The sequence below is a fragment of the Pelodiscus sinensis genome, chromosome 6 (assembly GCF_052426305.1).
Source record: "Pelodiscus sinensis isolate ZL-2025 chromosome 6, ASM5242630v1, whole genome shotgun sequence".
NCBI classification, from domain to species: domain Eukaryota; kingdom Metazoa; phylum Chordata; order Testudines; family Trionychidae; genus Pelodiscus; species Pelodiscus sinensis.
Genome location: NC_143057.1, coordinates 29,939,530 through 29,956,140, shown reverse-complemented (window position 1 = coordinate 29,956,140; position 16,611 = coordinate 29,939,530). Strand labels below are relative to the sequence as shown.

Genomic DNA, 16,611 nt, shown 5'->3' with positions numbered 1-16,611 from the left:
AACAAAAAGTCTTCTGCACTTTTTCCTGCCAGGTAGGAGTGTCTGACTGGGCTGACCTTTTTTTTTAAGTGTGTGTGTGTGTGTGTGTGTGTGTGTGTGTGTGTGTGTGTGTGTGTGTAAAATATATATATACACACACACACACACACACACACCCCCACACACACACAAGCTGCAGTTGCATTGCTCGGGGTGGGCAGTGGGGTCCTGCCGGGGTGCCCTGTGTGAGGGGTGGGCGGGAGGGAGTGAGCACTGGACTTAGGGTGGGCGGGGCGGCCCAGCTCGCGCCCGGGGCTACAGGTACTGCGGGGGACAACTACCCTGCTGCCTGCCCTGCTACCTGCCGCACCATGGGGCCGCGCTGGGGGCTCCCCTCTCCCACAGGCCGCGCCAAGCAGGTGCCGGACTCCCCGCCACACAACCAGGAAGCTGCACCAGACCCCGGGCCGCTCCCAGCACCGCCACTGCCGCCGCCTCCCCACTGCACCCGCAACTGCCCTCTAGCGGCAGCTGCGAGCTCCAGCTCGCCGCTTGGCAACCCTTGGCTGCTGCCAGAGGGGAGGGGCCCAGGCCGAGTGCCATCATGGGTGGGAGGGAGGAGGGGGCTCCCCGCCCCGGACGTGCCTGTGCAGTGGAATGGCCTGGTAGAGGCAAGTGGGGCAGCTGCCGCTAGGAGTGCCGCCCCTCGCCTCGCGCCTCCACCGCTGGCCTTAGTAAGTGACACTCCCTGCTGCTTCCTCCAGGATGCTGCTTCCTCCAGGAAGCTGCTTCTCCCCGCACTGCCAAAAGTACCTTAAAACCTTCTCCTGGAGGAAAGGTTACCCCATGCAAAGTTTGGTTGTGGTAGCTCTTCTAGTGCCCAAGTTATTAGCACACAGACATACAAACATTCTCCTTTATATATAAACAAATAAAATAAATTTGGCATGCATGAGGGTTAGTTATTTAAAATATTTGCTGTTTCTAACAGGCTGAAGCATCTGTATCCTTGTTGCTTTGTTTTATGACGATGGATTGGGGACTTGATTTAGTCCTTTGCATGCTAAGCAACTGAGGGTATGGCTACACTGCAACAGTATTTCGAAATAACTAGCACTTTTCTGAAATAACTTATTCCGCATCTAAGCAGCAGGACGTTATTTCAAAGTAGTGTCGAAATACTGTCAACTGGAGGACTCCTTACTCCGACTCCTATAACCTTCATTGTATGAGAAATAGGGAAGTTGGAAGAAGAGTGCTCTATTTCATAAGTGCTGTGTGGATGCTCCTTAGTTCGAAATAGCTTATTTCGAAATAAGAGATGTAATTGATGTAGCTCAATTTGCGTAGCTTATTTTGAATTAAGCCCTGCAGTGTAGACGCACCCTGAGACGCTTCATTACATTCCTTCAGAAGCAAGTCATTTTGTAGTGTCAAAGCACAGATCTGCTTTTATTGCTCCTTTCACCTAATCTTCAGTGGCAGGCATTGCCCATCCCTTTTTAAATGAGCTAGAAAATTATCTTTATCTCTTGGTGTAAATTAGCTCTAGCATTGCCTTGGGTGTTAGCGTTGACTGTCCTGTATTCACATGACATTGGCCTCTACTGTTAATGTTCTAGTATAGTATAAGTGGAATAAAAGCCATCAGTGTGAATGTATAGATGTATTCGTCCATTGTTTGCTAACCTATTTTCTCTTTTTTTTTTTTTTTTTAATAAAAACTCTGGTGTCCAGATCACTAGAAGAGGAATGCCTCCAAAAGGAGGTGGGGAGGTGATATTTGCCTGTCCAGTTAGGAAAGTCTTGCGACCCATTCAGTTCACAGACCCGGGCAAAATCAAACGGATCAGAGGAACAGCGTATCTTTTTCCTGTGTGGTGGTTTTTTTTTTTTTTTTCATTAAGCTTATGCAGATTGCAATTTATTGTGATGTTCAACAGCCACCATAGTAATATAAATGCATATGGTTGTGCTTGGACCGCAGCACACCACTGTGAAGGCCTTATCCAAATAGCAACAGAAATACAATTAAATACAATAACAGGTGAGAGGGGTTTTTTAACAGAATTCCTTAAGTAGCAAGGAAAATAGAAGTGCTTTCCCATCACTTACTCCTGCTTCAGCTTGGGAGGCTGGACCAGATGACCTCTCGAGGTCTTTTCCAGTTCTACATCTGTGTGACATGTAGCAATACTCCTTCCCCCTCCCCCCAAAAAAAATCACACTATTAGATGTATTTAAAAGAAAATCCTTGATAGGTTTATTGTAGGATAAACTGTTAGGCTCCTTTTTTTATGGTAAATTATCCTAAATGTATGTAAGGTAAGAGCCTAAATTTAAGCTCAATTTGTACTGCACAGCACACAAGTGTGTAATAGATAGGGTGGTGTTTGGCATAGGCTTCACTGTTGAAATTAGATAATGATGAAAAAATGTGTAGAAAGCAATAAGAATTCATGCAACTGTAGAAAAGTATATATTCAGGTTGAAAGATGGGCTGATGTCCATGAGTGGACATAGATTGCAAAACCAAATATCCAAAAGAATGTATTGAAATCTCTTTGTGTACTAGCTATCTTTCTAGTTTAAAGTACTTTCCTATCATAATAAATTCCTTGACTTCCTAACATAGGTATTCTGTCAGAGTGTCACCACATATAGCAAACAGAATTGTGGATTCTGCAAGAAGCATCCTAAATAAGTTTATACCAGATATTTATATCTATACAGATCATATGAAGGGGACCAGTTCTGGAAAGTAAGTCTCAAGGATTCGAAGGAATCTTATTTAAAATCATACTAACTTTTTTTTAAAACTTTGGTAGCTTGGACCAATGTATGCTGTCAGGTTTGATGGTGCATTTAATCCTCAGGACCTGGTTATTGGTTTTGCCATTTAATTAATGAGTCTTTACAAGAAAAATGAAATACTCACTTGTGCATATCCTCAAAATATTGTGTCTAGATTTATGCAGTGTACTTCTTAAATATGCAACATAACATTATAATCCATCCACTAAAGGTAGCATTTCATCAAATGCTTTCTTCGGTGTTTAATTTGTTGTGTTAGTCTAACGTATAACTTGCAAAAAAAAAAAGCTCAGTGAGTGCAGTAGGTGCGGTGTGAAGGCTACAACTTGTATTAGCTTATAGTTTTCTTACTAGAAATGGTACTACCTGCTAGGGCTGTAAGCAACTAGTTGACTGTCCCATAAGCGTAAGTGTATCGAATAGTCGATAGTCACTTGACTAGTTGCTTCCCCCTTCTTGCTGCCTCTATCAGAGAGAGGCAGCAAGGGCCAGGGGAGCAGGATCTGGTGCTAGGGGGAGCTGACTTAAAAGCTGGTTCCCCCAGCACCATGTTCGGGGGGGCAGAGGTGTCCCTGCTGCTGCACCTCTCCCTTTTTAAATGTACAAAAGCCACAGGCCACTCTTGTATATTTCAAAGGGAGAGGCACAGCAGGATAGCAAGCGCCCCCTTATTAACTAATCAAGTACAGGCAGTCCCCGAGTTACGCGGATCCGACTTATGTCGGATCCGCACTTAGGAACAGGGCTTTCTCGCCCCGGAGCTCACAGGCAGCGGGACCGCCCAGAGCGCAGCGGTCCCGCCACCTCGACCTCCGGGGTGAGAAAAGCTGCTCCGGGTGCCCCTGGTCTGCTGGGGACCATCTCCAGCAGACCAGGGACACCTGGAGCAAAGCCGGGGAGGCGGAGGGGTCCCGCGCCTCTGAGGCTTTGCTCTGGCAAAGCCGGGGAGGCGCGGGACCCCTCCGCCTCCTCAGCTTTGCTCCGGGTGTCCCTGGTCTGCTGGGGACCGTCTCCAGCAGACCAGGGACACCGGGAGCAAAGCTGCTGCGGCTTTGCTCCCCATGTCCCTGGTCTGCTGGGGGGGGGGCACAGCTAGTGTGCCCCCTCCCCCCCAGCAGACCAGGCTTTTGTTGTGGACCCTGGGGTAGAGCAGCTGGGGTGCTGCCGGGTTGGTCCTGCAGGGACCTACCTGGCAGCCCAGCTGTTCTGTCCCAGGCTCGAGATTCAGCCGCTGTTGAAACTGATCATTGGCTGATTCCAGGAAGCTGGGGGCAGAGCAATTCTGCCTCCAGCTTCCTGTAGTCAGCCCCTGGTCAGTTTCAGCAGCAGCAGCTGAATCTGGAGCAAGTTCCGACTTACATACAAATTCAACTTAAGAACAAACCTATAGTCCCTATCTTGTACGTAACCCGGGGACTGTCTGTAGTCGATGGAAATTCTATCGACTACTCAGTTCATTAATCAAAATTTAACATCCCTGGTACCTGCATGGTTAGACTAAGCAATTTAAATATGGCAGAACTCATTACTGACATACACGTGGTAATTTACATACGTATGCATGCACACACGATCACACATACATCCTTGATCTGAACAAAGACTTGCCCTGGTTACCATTATAAAATGAGCTTTCCTTACATTCAACACACTATTGACATCAAAAGCTAAGTATGGGACACTTTCAGCCTACTCAATTAGCGTCATTAGCACCAGGACTGCAATTGACTGGTGCTTTATTTTTTTTCTTCCCTCTCCTTCCCTCTCCCCTTTTCTTTCTCCACTCGATCATCTCATCTGAAGTAGTGGGTTTTGCCCACAAAAGCTCATGGTACTATTTGTTTCTGTTAGTATCTAAGGTGCCACAGGACTACTTGTTTTTAGCAGCATTCAAAGTCATTGTACTCTTACATTTTATTGATCTGTTCATTAGCAAAACATGAAAGTGAAGCAACATGGGTATATTGTAGTTCTGATATGGTATGTGGAGCTGTTTTGTTTTGACCACAGGGAAGGGGAAATGCTTTAACTGAAAACAGGCTGGTAAGTGGACAAAGGAATAAAAGGGCATTGCGCATGCTTATTTGGCGACGTGAATGATCATCTACAAAACTGTTTTTCTCCAAAAGATTCAAAAGACTGATGTGTTATAAACACTGTGAAGGACACTTGAACTTCTGTGTTAGTAGTGGTACGAGAGGGGTAGTAGTGGTACGAGAGCCATGTTAGTCTGTATCTGCAAAAACAATGAGGAGTCCAGTGGCTCCTTAAAGACTAGCAAATGTATTTGGGCATAAGCTTTCGTGGGCAAAAAGCCACTTCATCAGCTGCATCTGATGAAGTGGGTTCCAGCCCATGAAAGCTTATGCCCAAATAAATCTGTTAGTCTGTAAGGTGCCACTGGACTCCTTGGTGGGTGGGTGGGTGGGTGTCTGTCTGTCTGTCTGTCTGTAAGGTATTGATCATAAAAATTGTGCCGAGTTCTTGTATGCATGCCCATGAGTCCTGCTGTAGTCCAAGGGAGCCCTGTGCTTGCATTTAAGGACAGAACACAGCCCTTCATACTTGCCTCCAACTTACTTTCCCTTTTGTGTTTTCATACAGAATTTCTATTGCAGATGCTTTGGGGCCTGGAGTCTGACAAGTTGTGGATAGGAAGGGGAGCTAAGCAGATGTGGCATTGAGTTGGGACTTAAAAGAGGTAGTCTCTGTTTGCAGCTCAGCCACAAGACATCCTGTGTGATGTCATTTAATCCAATCTGTGCCTAAGTTTCCCACTTGTAAAATGTCGGTAATACTTCTAGTTCATAAAGGTGTTGCAGATAAAATCCATAAATAGTTTTGAGGCCCTTAGTTATTGGTGTGATTAGGGCCGTATAAGTGCCTATCTTACTGGGTGCATTTTGCCCCTTGTGTGGTGCCTTGTATGTCTGCAAATGATTGTAAATGCAATACTTTGCATTGGATTTTCAGAAGTGTTGAATATCCACAACTCCAGTCATAGCCATTGGGAACTGCTGAAAAGTGAAGTCCTTTGTACTTACAGGGCCTTTGAGTCAGAACAGCTCACACCTCTTTACATTAGAATAAAGATAAAAATTCCCAAGTATCTAGCAAGGGGCTTTTAATGAATTTAGGCTGCTTCTGAAAATGGAATTTTAAGTGCTACCCTGTAACTGGTTGTGTTTGCAAATCTAAAAATCTTCACAGAATAGGTGTTGGCTATAAGTTAAGCCAAGATTGTGAAGCTTTTTACTTCTGGGGCATGATTTTACTTGACAGCAAAGTGGTAAAAAGAAATGAACTCTGAGGTGAAAAGAAAGGCAGTGTGCAGCCAGGAAGATGACTGAGGCTGGATGGGGGCAGGTCCCCAACCAGTCTGGGGCTGCCCCAACTAGGAATGTTTACTATCGGTGAATTGAATAGTCGAGTAACCTCATGAATTCTTATCAGTTAGTTGACTATTCTATAGTCCCCGGGGGCGGGGGCGACAGCAGTGCGGATGCCAGGCAGGAGCTAGTCTGCGAGGGGAGCCAGTTTAAAAATCAGCTCCTCTTGCAGGATGGCAGCAGCCCATGTCTGGGGAAGGAGGTGTGTCTGAGCTCCCGGACGTGGTGTGAACAGGAACTGAGCTGAGCTGCCTGCCCGCCCAACACCTAATACACCTTAAATGCAGAGCCACAGCGGGGATACGTCCTGCACCCGGCCTGAGTCAGTACTGAGCCAGGCTGCTGGCCAGCCTGCTAAAAAAACTTTACTGGTTGGGAGGGAGGAAGGGAAATGTATGTAGTCTGTAGCATTAACCTATAAGCTTTTGCTTACCAGTTAATCAATTACTCTATTAACCCTTAGCCTCAACCCCAAGAGCCCCCCTCTAGGTACCATTTAGGTAGGGCAGAGAGGCTTAAGCTCACCTCCCCCTGAGATTCATAGAACCAGAACACTAGAACTAGAAGAAACTTTGAGAGGTCATCCAGTCTAGTCCCCTGCCCTGACGGCAAGACCAAGCACTGTCTAGATCATCTGTGATAGATGTCTGTCCACCTGCACTTAAATATCTCCAGTGATGGAGATTCCACAGCCTCCTTAGAAAATGTATTTCAGTGTTTAACCTCCCTGATAGTTAGGAAGTTTTTCCTAATGTCCAACTTAAACCTCCATTGCTGCTTGTTCTATCATCACTGGCTAAGGAAAATTATTTTTCTCTCTCCTCCTTGTAACAGCCTTTTAGGTACTTGAAAGCTGCTGTTAACCTCGCTCTCTCTTCTCTAGACTAAACAAACTCCGTTATTTCAATTTGCCCTCATAAGTCATGTTTTCTAGACCTCTAATCATTTTTGTTGCTCTTCTCTGGACCTTCTCCAATTTCCCCCATCCTTCTTGAAATGTGGTTCCCAAAACTGGATACAGTACTCCCGTTGAGGCCTAATCAGTGCAGAGTAGAGCTGTGAAGGGTTACGACTCATGTCTTGCTTACAACAGTCTTGTTAATGTATCCCAGAATATTTGCTTTTATTGCAACAGTGTCACTATGGTGACTCATTTAACTTGTGTTCCACTGCGACCCCTAGATTCCTTTTTGCCGCGTACTCCTTCCTAGGCAGTCATTTCCCATTTTGTATATGTGAAATTCATTCTTTCTTTTTATCCTGCTTACATAATGTGCCTGCATTCCTCTCCCTCCTGCCTGGGGAAGGGACGAGGCAGAGGAATGAGTGATTTACGCTGTATGCTTCCCCCTCACTCCATGAGTGAGGAAGAGGAACAGCAAGAGGCGTTCTGGTTCAAATCTCAGGGAGGCTTCAGCCCCTACTTCCCTGAGCCCCTCTTCACACACCCCAACCCTGATTCGTGCGCACGCGCGCGCGCACACACACACACACACACACACACCTACCTACCTCTCTCCTGAGCCCCCAGCACTCAAACCCATACTTGCATTTCTTACAGGTACTGTTGAATCACGTTCCCTGCCCTGAGCCATCTCTCTCTCCTCTCCCCCACAGTACCGTGAGAAAAAAATTACTTTAGTCTTCGAATGAATTGAGACAAACTCCTTTAGACTGGTCTGCATTGTAAAATACTTTGGCATGTGGCACCTGGATTGGAAGCCTTTATGGAGAAGGGTTAAGGACTTAATGGACCTGGAGACTGAATTCCCCTCCCATTCTTGCAATTGGTTCCTCAGTTTTGGCTGGAACACATTAGCAGGGTAGCATGTGGAAGCCTGCCCTTTCATTTCCAGTGTCGTTCCCCTCTTGTGGATAAATAGGATTAGTAATGACTAATCAATCTTGTGCACTATCCTGGATTTCAGCTTCCATGGTAAAAAGGATTTCAGAATCCCTTCCTCTATGCCAGCATCTTCAGGAAATGAATCACCTTATTTCCTTGCATAATCCCTAAAGCATCTCTAGGAAGGAGAGAAAAAAATCCTCTGAGTTGTATCCTCTGTTTCTGTGTCAGGGGTTTGCACGAGAAAGTTCATCAATACAGATGGTAGCTCATACCCAGTGCAACTATAGGAGGAATTAGATCTTCATTTGCATGAATAATATCCATTATCACCATGTGCAGGTTTTGCTAATTTATGAAAACCAGAGAGCATGTTTATTAACGGGACATTGTCGTGGCTGCTAACCACCAAGAAATGACTTTCTTTGGCCTTGTTCCCATCTTATTTTCCAGATGCTCCTTCTGTCTCTGTTCCAACTAAGAGGGCAAAAAAAAGGACATGTCTTAATATACTTTCTACATCACTGTACAAAACCAGGCAGTTAATGGGTGGGGTCACTACTGTTTTATAGTTCCTTGTGCTTTCTGCACATTGTTGAATCTCCCTTTTGGGTGGGTCTGGGTGATGCTTTTCTGGGTTAGTGCTGGGAGGGGAGCAGCCGTAGAAAGAAATGGACACAGATTTTCTGAATTTGACAGGGCTGAGGTGGGCGGAGAGAATTAGGATATCCCACTGCTCCTGCATAAGCCCTCTAACTAGCAGCAGCCAGAGGAAATATTGGTGCAGCGCTTCATTTGAAACTGTGTTCAACTGGCCAAATGTGCATTGGTTTACCTCTGCATGGCCTGCTAGGGTATGCGCCGTGTGGGGTTGTGGGTGGGGAGAAAGCAGTACAAGTGCTGGGGTGGAAAGCTGCCATAGTGGCTTGGCTGCAGTGCATGGTAAAATGGGGCTGATTTTGCCGCTTTGCCCTTCAGGCCAGCAGAAGCTGGCAGTATCTCCTTGTGCTCTTTCTGGACCTGTCCTCTTGTGCTACGGCTGCCTGAATCCTTGGCCAATTCTTGAGGAAGCTGCACGTGGTGCCTTCTCAGCTGAGGTGGTGCAGGGTCTCTGACAGGAAGTAAATGGATGATTCGGTCAAAGAATCGGAGGAGAAGATGGATGGGGAAAAAAGGGGGGAGTGAGTGAGTAGCTCAGCTAAGAAGGTGAGGGAGATGTGTCAAAAATTCCAAGTGTAAAACTGAGGAAGTCGTGTGACCTGGGAGCAGGAGTAAAGGCAAGGTGGAAATGGGGTTAACTGTAGGAGGAATTTGATTTTTTCCTAATTCATATGTAATCTCTCCTTCCCTCACGCCCCAGACAGGCAATTAAAACTGAACTCACAGTCATACCAGAGAATCAATCAACTCCTCATTGTTCCTTTGCCAGTCAGTTTTTCATGAGTAGAGATTGCCACTGAGAATTTGTGCCTGTCTGTGACAGAATTGTCTGCAACAACTAGGATTTAATGGTCTGCAGTTTACTCAAACTGAATTCAGAAAAAATTGAACTGTCACTCATTTGATTTGTCTGGTTTCCCTCCTTTAAGTGATCATTTACCTGTGTCCAAACTTTCCATCTGGAAGTTCTTCTTTTGAGACAACCGTTTAAAGCAAATCATATTCATGGGTATGGAGACGGGTTTTGATTTTTGTCTCAGATATATGAAAAGCTGTAGCACAAGTTCTTTTTTGTGTCTTTGTTCATGGGTTTTCTCTGTCTTATGACCAGTGAACTGGCAATTGTAGATTTGTAGCTTGAGTTCATCTTGCTTGTCATAAATGACCCATTAGAAACCGAGAACAAGGCAAGAGTTCTCATTCTAAAGCTCTTTAATGTGATACAGAAAGTTCTCTCCAAACTCTGAGCGGAGTAAAAGCTTTGAAAATGCTGATCAGTGGCAAAGAATGCTGTTTCATTTGTCACTCTGTGTGAGTTCATTTACTTTGGGATTCTTAGGAAGTTGCTATCAGTGATTTCAGGTGGCTGTGCATTCATCTACATCAACTTTTCCTGATTGGTGTTCTTCTATTCAAAGGCAAAAATACTTTGCGACCTTCTTCTTTTTATAGCAAATATATTAGTGACAGCAACTGTATATAATGTATTTACTTGTGTGTTTCAAGTCACTGACAGAGGGGGCAGGAGTGTGTAAGGAGTGAGGGGATGAGATTCTTTGCTAGAAGTTGCAATACAATTTTCAGTACCTCCTCACCCTCCCCCATTCTTTCATAGCACCTCTCTATCCCTACCAGTTGAGAAACAATGCATTTTTTTGAGAGTTTGCTGATAAAAATATCCATTGTAATCATATATGGGGGTGGTGTTGTAAATCATGCATATACTTCTGAGACAATAAGTTCTTATTGTCCTGAGCCTTGGGAGTTCTGTGTAGTAAATAGGGGTGTAAAAATGAATACAAATATTTACTGCGTAACTGATAAGGATTTTATCAATTATACAGTTAACAGTAGGGCTGCCAACATTGCTAGGGCTTCTGGCCCAATGGGGCTGACAGCCCATGCGAAGTTTAATTGTTAATAGTAAGCAATAAGCCTCAGCTTACTGGTTAATCGGTTAAACGCTTACATCCCTTGTGGTAAAATTGTCCTGTGTGTCCTTTTTGTGAACAAACTACATACTTTGACTATCCTAAAGCCATCAAGAGTGCTTTCTTAAATTCATCTAAATCAGTGGGTTTTGCCCACTAAATCTCATATTTTTTTTATATATATATATATATATATATATATATTTATTTATTTATTTATTTATTTTGTTGGTCTGTAAGGTACCATAGGAGTGCTTGTTGTTTTTAAAGACTCACATGGCTACCCCCTTGAGACTTTTAGATCTTATCAGGTATTCAGGAGCTATAATAATCCTGAGTGGCACTAAAAGCATTGAAGAGGTAGACAGTATATTTGGCTGTTTAGTTTTTTTACTCTGTGTTCAGCTTGGAGGCATTCCTTGCTATTAGGTCAGTAGTAATGAATTTCGATGTAGACCATTCTGATGAGTAGTGGAGAGGGAGTCCAGCAACACTTTCCCTAGTTCACTGTTTCTCAGCCAGTGGTACGAGTATCCTTAGGGGTACTCAAGAGAAGTCTTGGGGGTACATCAACACAACTGAAATTTGGAGAAAACTGAATTTTCGTTTTTACAGCACTTGGTTCTTTTTGTACTTTTTACACCCAACAATTTCATTGCCCACCCAGCTATGATTAAGTTGTTTAAACATATGTGTTGCAATGGTGGGAAAAAAAATGGTCCGAAAATTAGGTACTGGGGGTACTTTTAACTTTTTTTTTTTCTTTTCAACTTTATAAAAAAAGGTTGAGAAACACTGCCCTAGTTCACTTGTTGTAGGAAAACTTACACACTGAGGAGAGTTAATCTAACTTGATGTAATAGCAATTGTCAGGGTTTTTTTCTAAAGTTTAAAATGAGACAACTGTGTGAACAAAAGACAAAGGGTATTGTTTGGACTTCTCAGTAACCTAAGCTCAGATATCCTGTGGATTTCTGAGACAAGGTTTTCTATTTATTGGACCAACTTCAGTTGGTGAAAGGGACACACTTTCAAATCAAACAAAGCTCTTCTTCAGGTCTTCTGACTTTTCTGTGAGACAATGTCCACCTTTAAACACCTTCATTAATATGAGGTAACTTTGTGTATTGGCATTATTCTGGGCTTTGTAGTAAAGAAATTCTGCCATAAAACAGGAAGTGTGGAATTCTTCTGTACAAGTGAATCTCTGACTTGTTGTTGGCTTAAAGTGGAAAAAGTCAAGGAGAGCCAGTGAATAATACCGGATCAAAGTATTAATTACTTGCATCTTGTGTCATATTACGAGGTCTGATCTTGCCAAATCCTGAAGCAACTGTCCAAAGAGTTTGGCTCCTGGGCAAATGTTTGGTTTGTTTTTTTGATTGTAAATGAGGTGGAAAAGAAACACTTTTCAGTTACTCTAGATGCAGCTGTATTCAGGGAAGAAATTAAATGAACATATAAAAACTATTCATGTTAGGCTTGGGAATGGCAGAGAGAGAAAAGCTGTCAACTATTACACTGGTTGTTTTTTATTAATCCTGAAATGTAATTAGAGAAAGTGTTCAGTGCAGATCGAGTAGCCTCCTAGCAGAGAGCACTTTTAAAAGGGAGACCTATAGGATAAGGTTAGAATCAACTCATTTCTTTCAACTTTTTTGTATATTCTAGTCAAAGATACCTTTCATTTCTGTCACTGTCTTTCAGGTCTCCAGGTTTTGGCCTGTCTCTTGTTGCAGAAACCACCAATGGCACTTTTCTGAGTGCTGAACTGGCATCTAATCCCCAGGGCCAGGGAACTGCAGTGCTCCCAGAAGAACTTGGCCTCAGCTGTGCAAAGCTGCTGCTTGAGGAGATTTACAGAGTAAGTAGCTAAAGTGTTCCCTTTCTTTTGCTGTCCTGTGGATGTAGCTGGAGGGAAAGGGGAGGAGTGTTTCATTCAAAGCATGTTTCTATGACGGCCTCCAATATCAGTAATAAACTGGGTTTTTTAAAACACAAACTGCGGGTTTTCGTTTCCTAGAATCATCATCTTAGTTAATATAGAAATTATATTAAACTAGGTTCAGGCAGGCATTTTCTCCCCCTGGGTCTATTGAGGCAGCTACCTGTGGTTATGTCAGTATACATAAATGTGGGACAATGAGCTGATTCAGGTAGCTGGGAACCAGACACAGAGCTGTCTGCTTTGAACACAGCCGAAGAAGTGACCAGTGACTGTCGCTGTCTCATCAGTATGGGAAGAATGTTGATGGTGGGTCTTGCCCTTCTCACCCTGTGGTGGATGCCATTAAAAGTAAATGACTTGCCACAAGGCTATACCGTGAGATGTCCCACTCTTAGAATGTGCATCACCCTCAGTTATTTGGAGGGTGAAACTTTCTGACTGAAGAGCCCCAAGTGTTCTCTACCTCTGTCCAAGAACAAAAAGTTCATTGTCTCTCTTTCAAACCATGTCTGGCATATTTTTTAATTCCCTTTCAAGACCAGTGCAGTAGAGTCGGCAATAAAGTTCAGAGCTCTTCAGTTTGAAGAATTCTCTCCTTTTACTGACTGAAATGGATTTTTTTTCCCCTCGTGAAAAGGTTCAGAAGGTTTCCTTTAGCCCCTCCATCTTTAAGCATAACTGCACAATAATCCCAAGATCACATACCTGGGAATGACGTATTTTAGAATGCCAGAAATGGCAACCTAGGAACAATCAACATGTTCAACACTGTTAGGTATGGTTCATTAACCTTATGCTATGAAACCAATTAGCTTCTTATCTTATGTTCCACACATACTGTTTTTGTCTGTTACTGAAAACCGTGCAAGAGCTCACCCTATTACTCAACTCCTTTTCCATCTTTGTCATGAGCTTTTTCATTTGAAGAAATGTAATAACTCTTGTTTAATAAGAGAATGAAATTGATTCAGGGCATTGACCCTGCAGCAAAACAAAAACCCTGACTTTCAAAACAGAGATTAGAAGGGTTGTAATGTGCCTCTTAGCACAACTATTTGCTGCATTTGAAAATCCATCTGCATTTTGCTTTTAAAAAAATGAATTGGTTGCTTAGCAGTTGATTCAACTTGCTCAAAATAATCACAGTAATTAGGCCAAACGATGACACATGAGATACTGCCTTACTACACAAAATTGGAGTACTATCAGGAACAGCAGAAAGCTTCCCTAGACTGCTTAATGAGGGGGTGCATGTTTTTTTCCTTCCTGAGCTCAATCTCGCATTTGAATAAACCCTAGAAAGCACTTAAGCTACGTCTGGACTGGCATGATTTTCCACAAAAGCTTTTAACGGAAAAGTTTTTCCGTTAAAAGCATTTGTGGAAAAGAGCGTCTAGATTGGCACGGACTCTTTTCCACAAAAGCACTTTTTGCGGAAAAGCGTCCGTGCCAATCTAGACGCGGTTTTGCTCAAGAAAGCGCCGATCGCCATTTTTGCTATCGGGGCTTTTTTGCGCAAAACGGTTCTCAGCTGTCTACACTGACCCTCTTGCACAAAAGCATTTGCGCAAGAGGGCTTTTTCCCAAACGGGAGAGTCATTGTATTTGCGGAAGAACACTGACAATCTTACATTAGATTGTCAGTGTTCTTGCGCAAATTCAAAGCGGCCAGTGTAGACAGCTTTTGCGGGGAAAAACTTGCCAGTCTACACAGCGCCTTAGTGTGGCCCTGTTGCGACATAGCTATGTCAGACTGAAAGAGGGTTTCACAGCCTAATGCATGCCTTTCAGCTGGGGAAGCAGCAGCATCAGGGCTTGCAGCTTAGGCAACTGAAAAACAGTTCAGCATGTAAAACATGTTTATTGTAGCCTCTCTGCCAGGGGTGGGCAATAATTTTTGATAGGGCGACTCCAAGATTTAGAAAATGGTCGAGGGCCATACTCTTCCATTATATTAATGGAAGAGGTGCAGGGTCTGGGATGGAGGTTGGGTACAGAAGGGAACTTGGGAAAAGGGATTAGGGTGCAGGGGGGAATGTGGTGTCTGGGGTGGAGTTTGGGTGAAGGAGGCAGTTGTGACCTAGGGCAGAGGATTGGGGTGCAGGGTTTTGGAATGTGACCTAGGGCAGGAGGGTATGGGGTGCCAGATCTGGGAGGGGGTATGAGGGCAGAGGGTTGGGGAAGGGAGGGACTGGGGTGCCAGAGGCAGGCTCTGGCCAGGAAACTTACCAGCCAGCAGCCCAACCTGATTGCCTGCCTGCAGAGCTAAATGCTTGCAGAGCTTAAAACGTTTTAGCCAGCCTGCCTTCCTGCTTGCTTTGCACCTGCACAGGCTGCAGGGCCATGTGCTCGTGTGAATACAGTATCTGTGCCGGAGGGGAGGGGCTGTGGTGCTTCATATGCTGTCTATTATTCAAACAGGCTGCTCCCATTGGCCAGTTTCTCGTGCTGGGGGCAGAGGCAGCTCCTGAAGGTACCCCTCCCCCTCTGCCCCTGGGATCACAGTTTTGAAAGAAACAGCCCAGCAGCCGCTTTATTGAGCAGCGTGTGGGGCAAGCAGGGGAGCCTGCCTAGGGCTCTCTGCTGCATCTGCAGGCTGGATCCCTGCTGCTTAGTGGGCTGGATTTGGACCACGGGCCATATTCTGCCCAGGCCTGCTCTATGCAGTAATCTTATTAGAGATTGTCTGATTTGTGGTTCGTATCAACAAAACAAGTGAAAGGAAGGAACAGAAGGGAGCCTTAGGCGGCCCCATTTGGAACAGCTAGATCCCTTCATTAGTTCTGTGACCCTTCCCTGGTGTAATAAATGGCATTGTACTCCTGTCATCAGAAGTGGCTTGTGCCCTGTACAGCAGCATCTTGTTAGTTGTCAGGAATATCTTGAGTATGAATTATTTTGACTGTCTGGGTCATAAGGGACAGATATTGTATCCTTCTCTGTCTCTTTTTTTTCTTTGAATTGTATTTTTCCACAGTACTTTAAAAAAAATCTGGTCCTTTGTTTCCATGCCCATGTTAAATCTCTCCTCAGCACCCCCATCACTTTGGTTGTATCTAGACTACATCCCTATTTCGACAGAGGGATGTAAATTAGACACATTGAAATTGCAAATGAACTGGGGATTTAAATATCCCATGCTTCATTTCAATAATGGCGCTCTTTCGAAAAAGCGCCATTTAGAAAGTAAACCCACGGTCTGTCTAGACGCGGTTCTTTCAAAAACCTCATTTTTTGAGGTTTACAGGATCTTTCAAAAAAGCCTGCCATTTTTGAAAGAACCATGTCTAGACCGTGGTTTTAATTTCGAAACGGTGCTTTTTCGAAAGAGTGCCACTACGTGATTATGCAAATGATGTGTGGGATATTTAAATCCCCACTTTGTTTACAATTTCGACGTGTCTAATTTACAGCCCTCTGTCGAAAGAGGGATGTAGTCTAGACACAGCCTTATTGTCTTTTCCCCCTACAGTCTCATCCACTTCAGTGTTCTGGGTCTTCACCTTACCCCTTGTGGTGCATCAGAAATGAGCTTCCTTGTCCCTATTTCTGTGAGGTATCTTGTACGTGCTAGAGAGCTCAGGATGCTAACAGACGGCTGGGGAGGAATACTTGATTTTTCACACTTACCTAGTAATGTGCAGTTTTTGGTAGCATATAACACAATGCTGGCTAACGGCTGAGAATCATGCAGGGCACATAGAAGATTGGACTTCACTCATAGGAGAAGTTGTCTGCTTACCTGCCCACTCCACTGTATCAGGTCTCAGAACTCTCAAGTACAGTACTAACTAGCTCACACGTTCATGCGAACAGCTTAGATGCAAAAGTGAGCAAGGGATGTGAAAATGTAACCATGTACACGATTAACGATGAGACTCTGCTCGTTGGTTAATGTTCATGGTTATACACAGGCTCCCAGTACATGCGGGGAGCCAGCTTAAAAGCCAGCTGTCCATGCGTGCTGGCTCCTGGGGAGCTGACTGCTGCCCCTGATACAGAAGCAGCGGGGGCGAAGGGGGGCAGGGCAGGCAAAGAGCTGGT

General features: G+C 44.4%; 1 protein-coding gene across 1 annotated transcript in view; it reads left to right on the top strand.

Annotated features, from left to right (window-relative positions):
• The window catches only part of RCL1 (RNA terminal phosphate cyclase like 1), a 50,569-nt gene that overhangs the window by 16,735 nt on the left and 17,223 nt on the right, over window positions 1–16,611 (top strand). Inside the window, exons 5-7 of the mRNA XM_075931636.2 lie at window positions 1,717–1,841; window positions 2,615–2,740; window positions 12,327–12,483. Coding sequence (XP_075787751.2) covers window positions 1,717–1,841; window positions 2,615–2,740; window positions 12,327–12,483 — 408 coding nt within the window. The remainder of the gene's footprint in view (window positions 1–1,716; window positions 1,842–2,614; window positions 2,741–12,326; window positions 12,484–16,611) is intronic.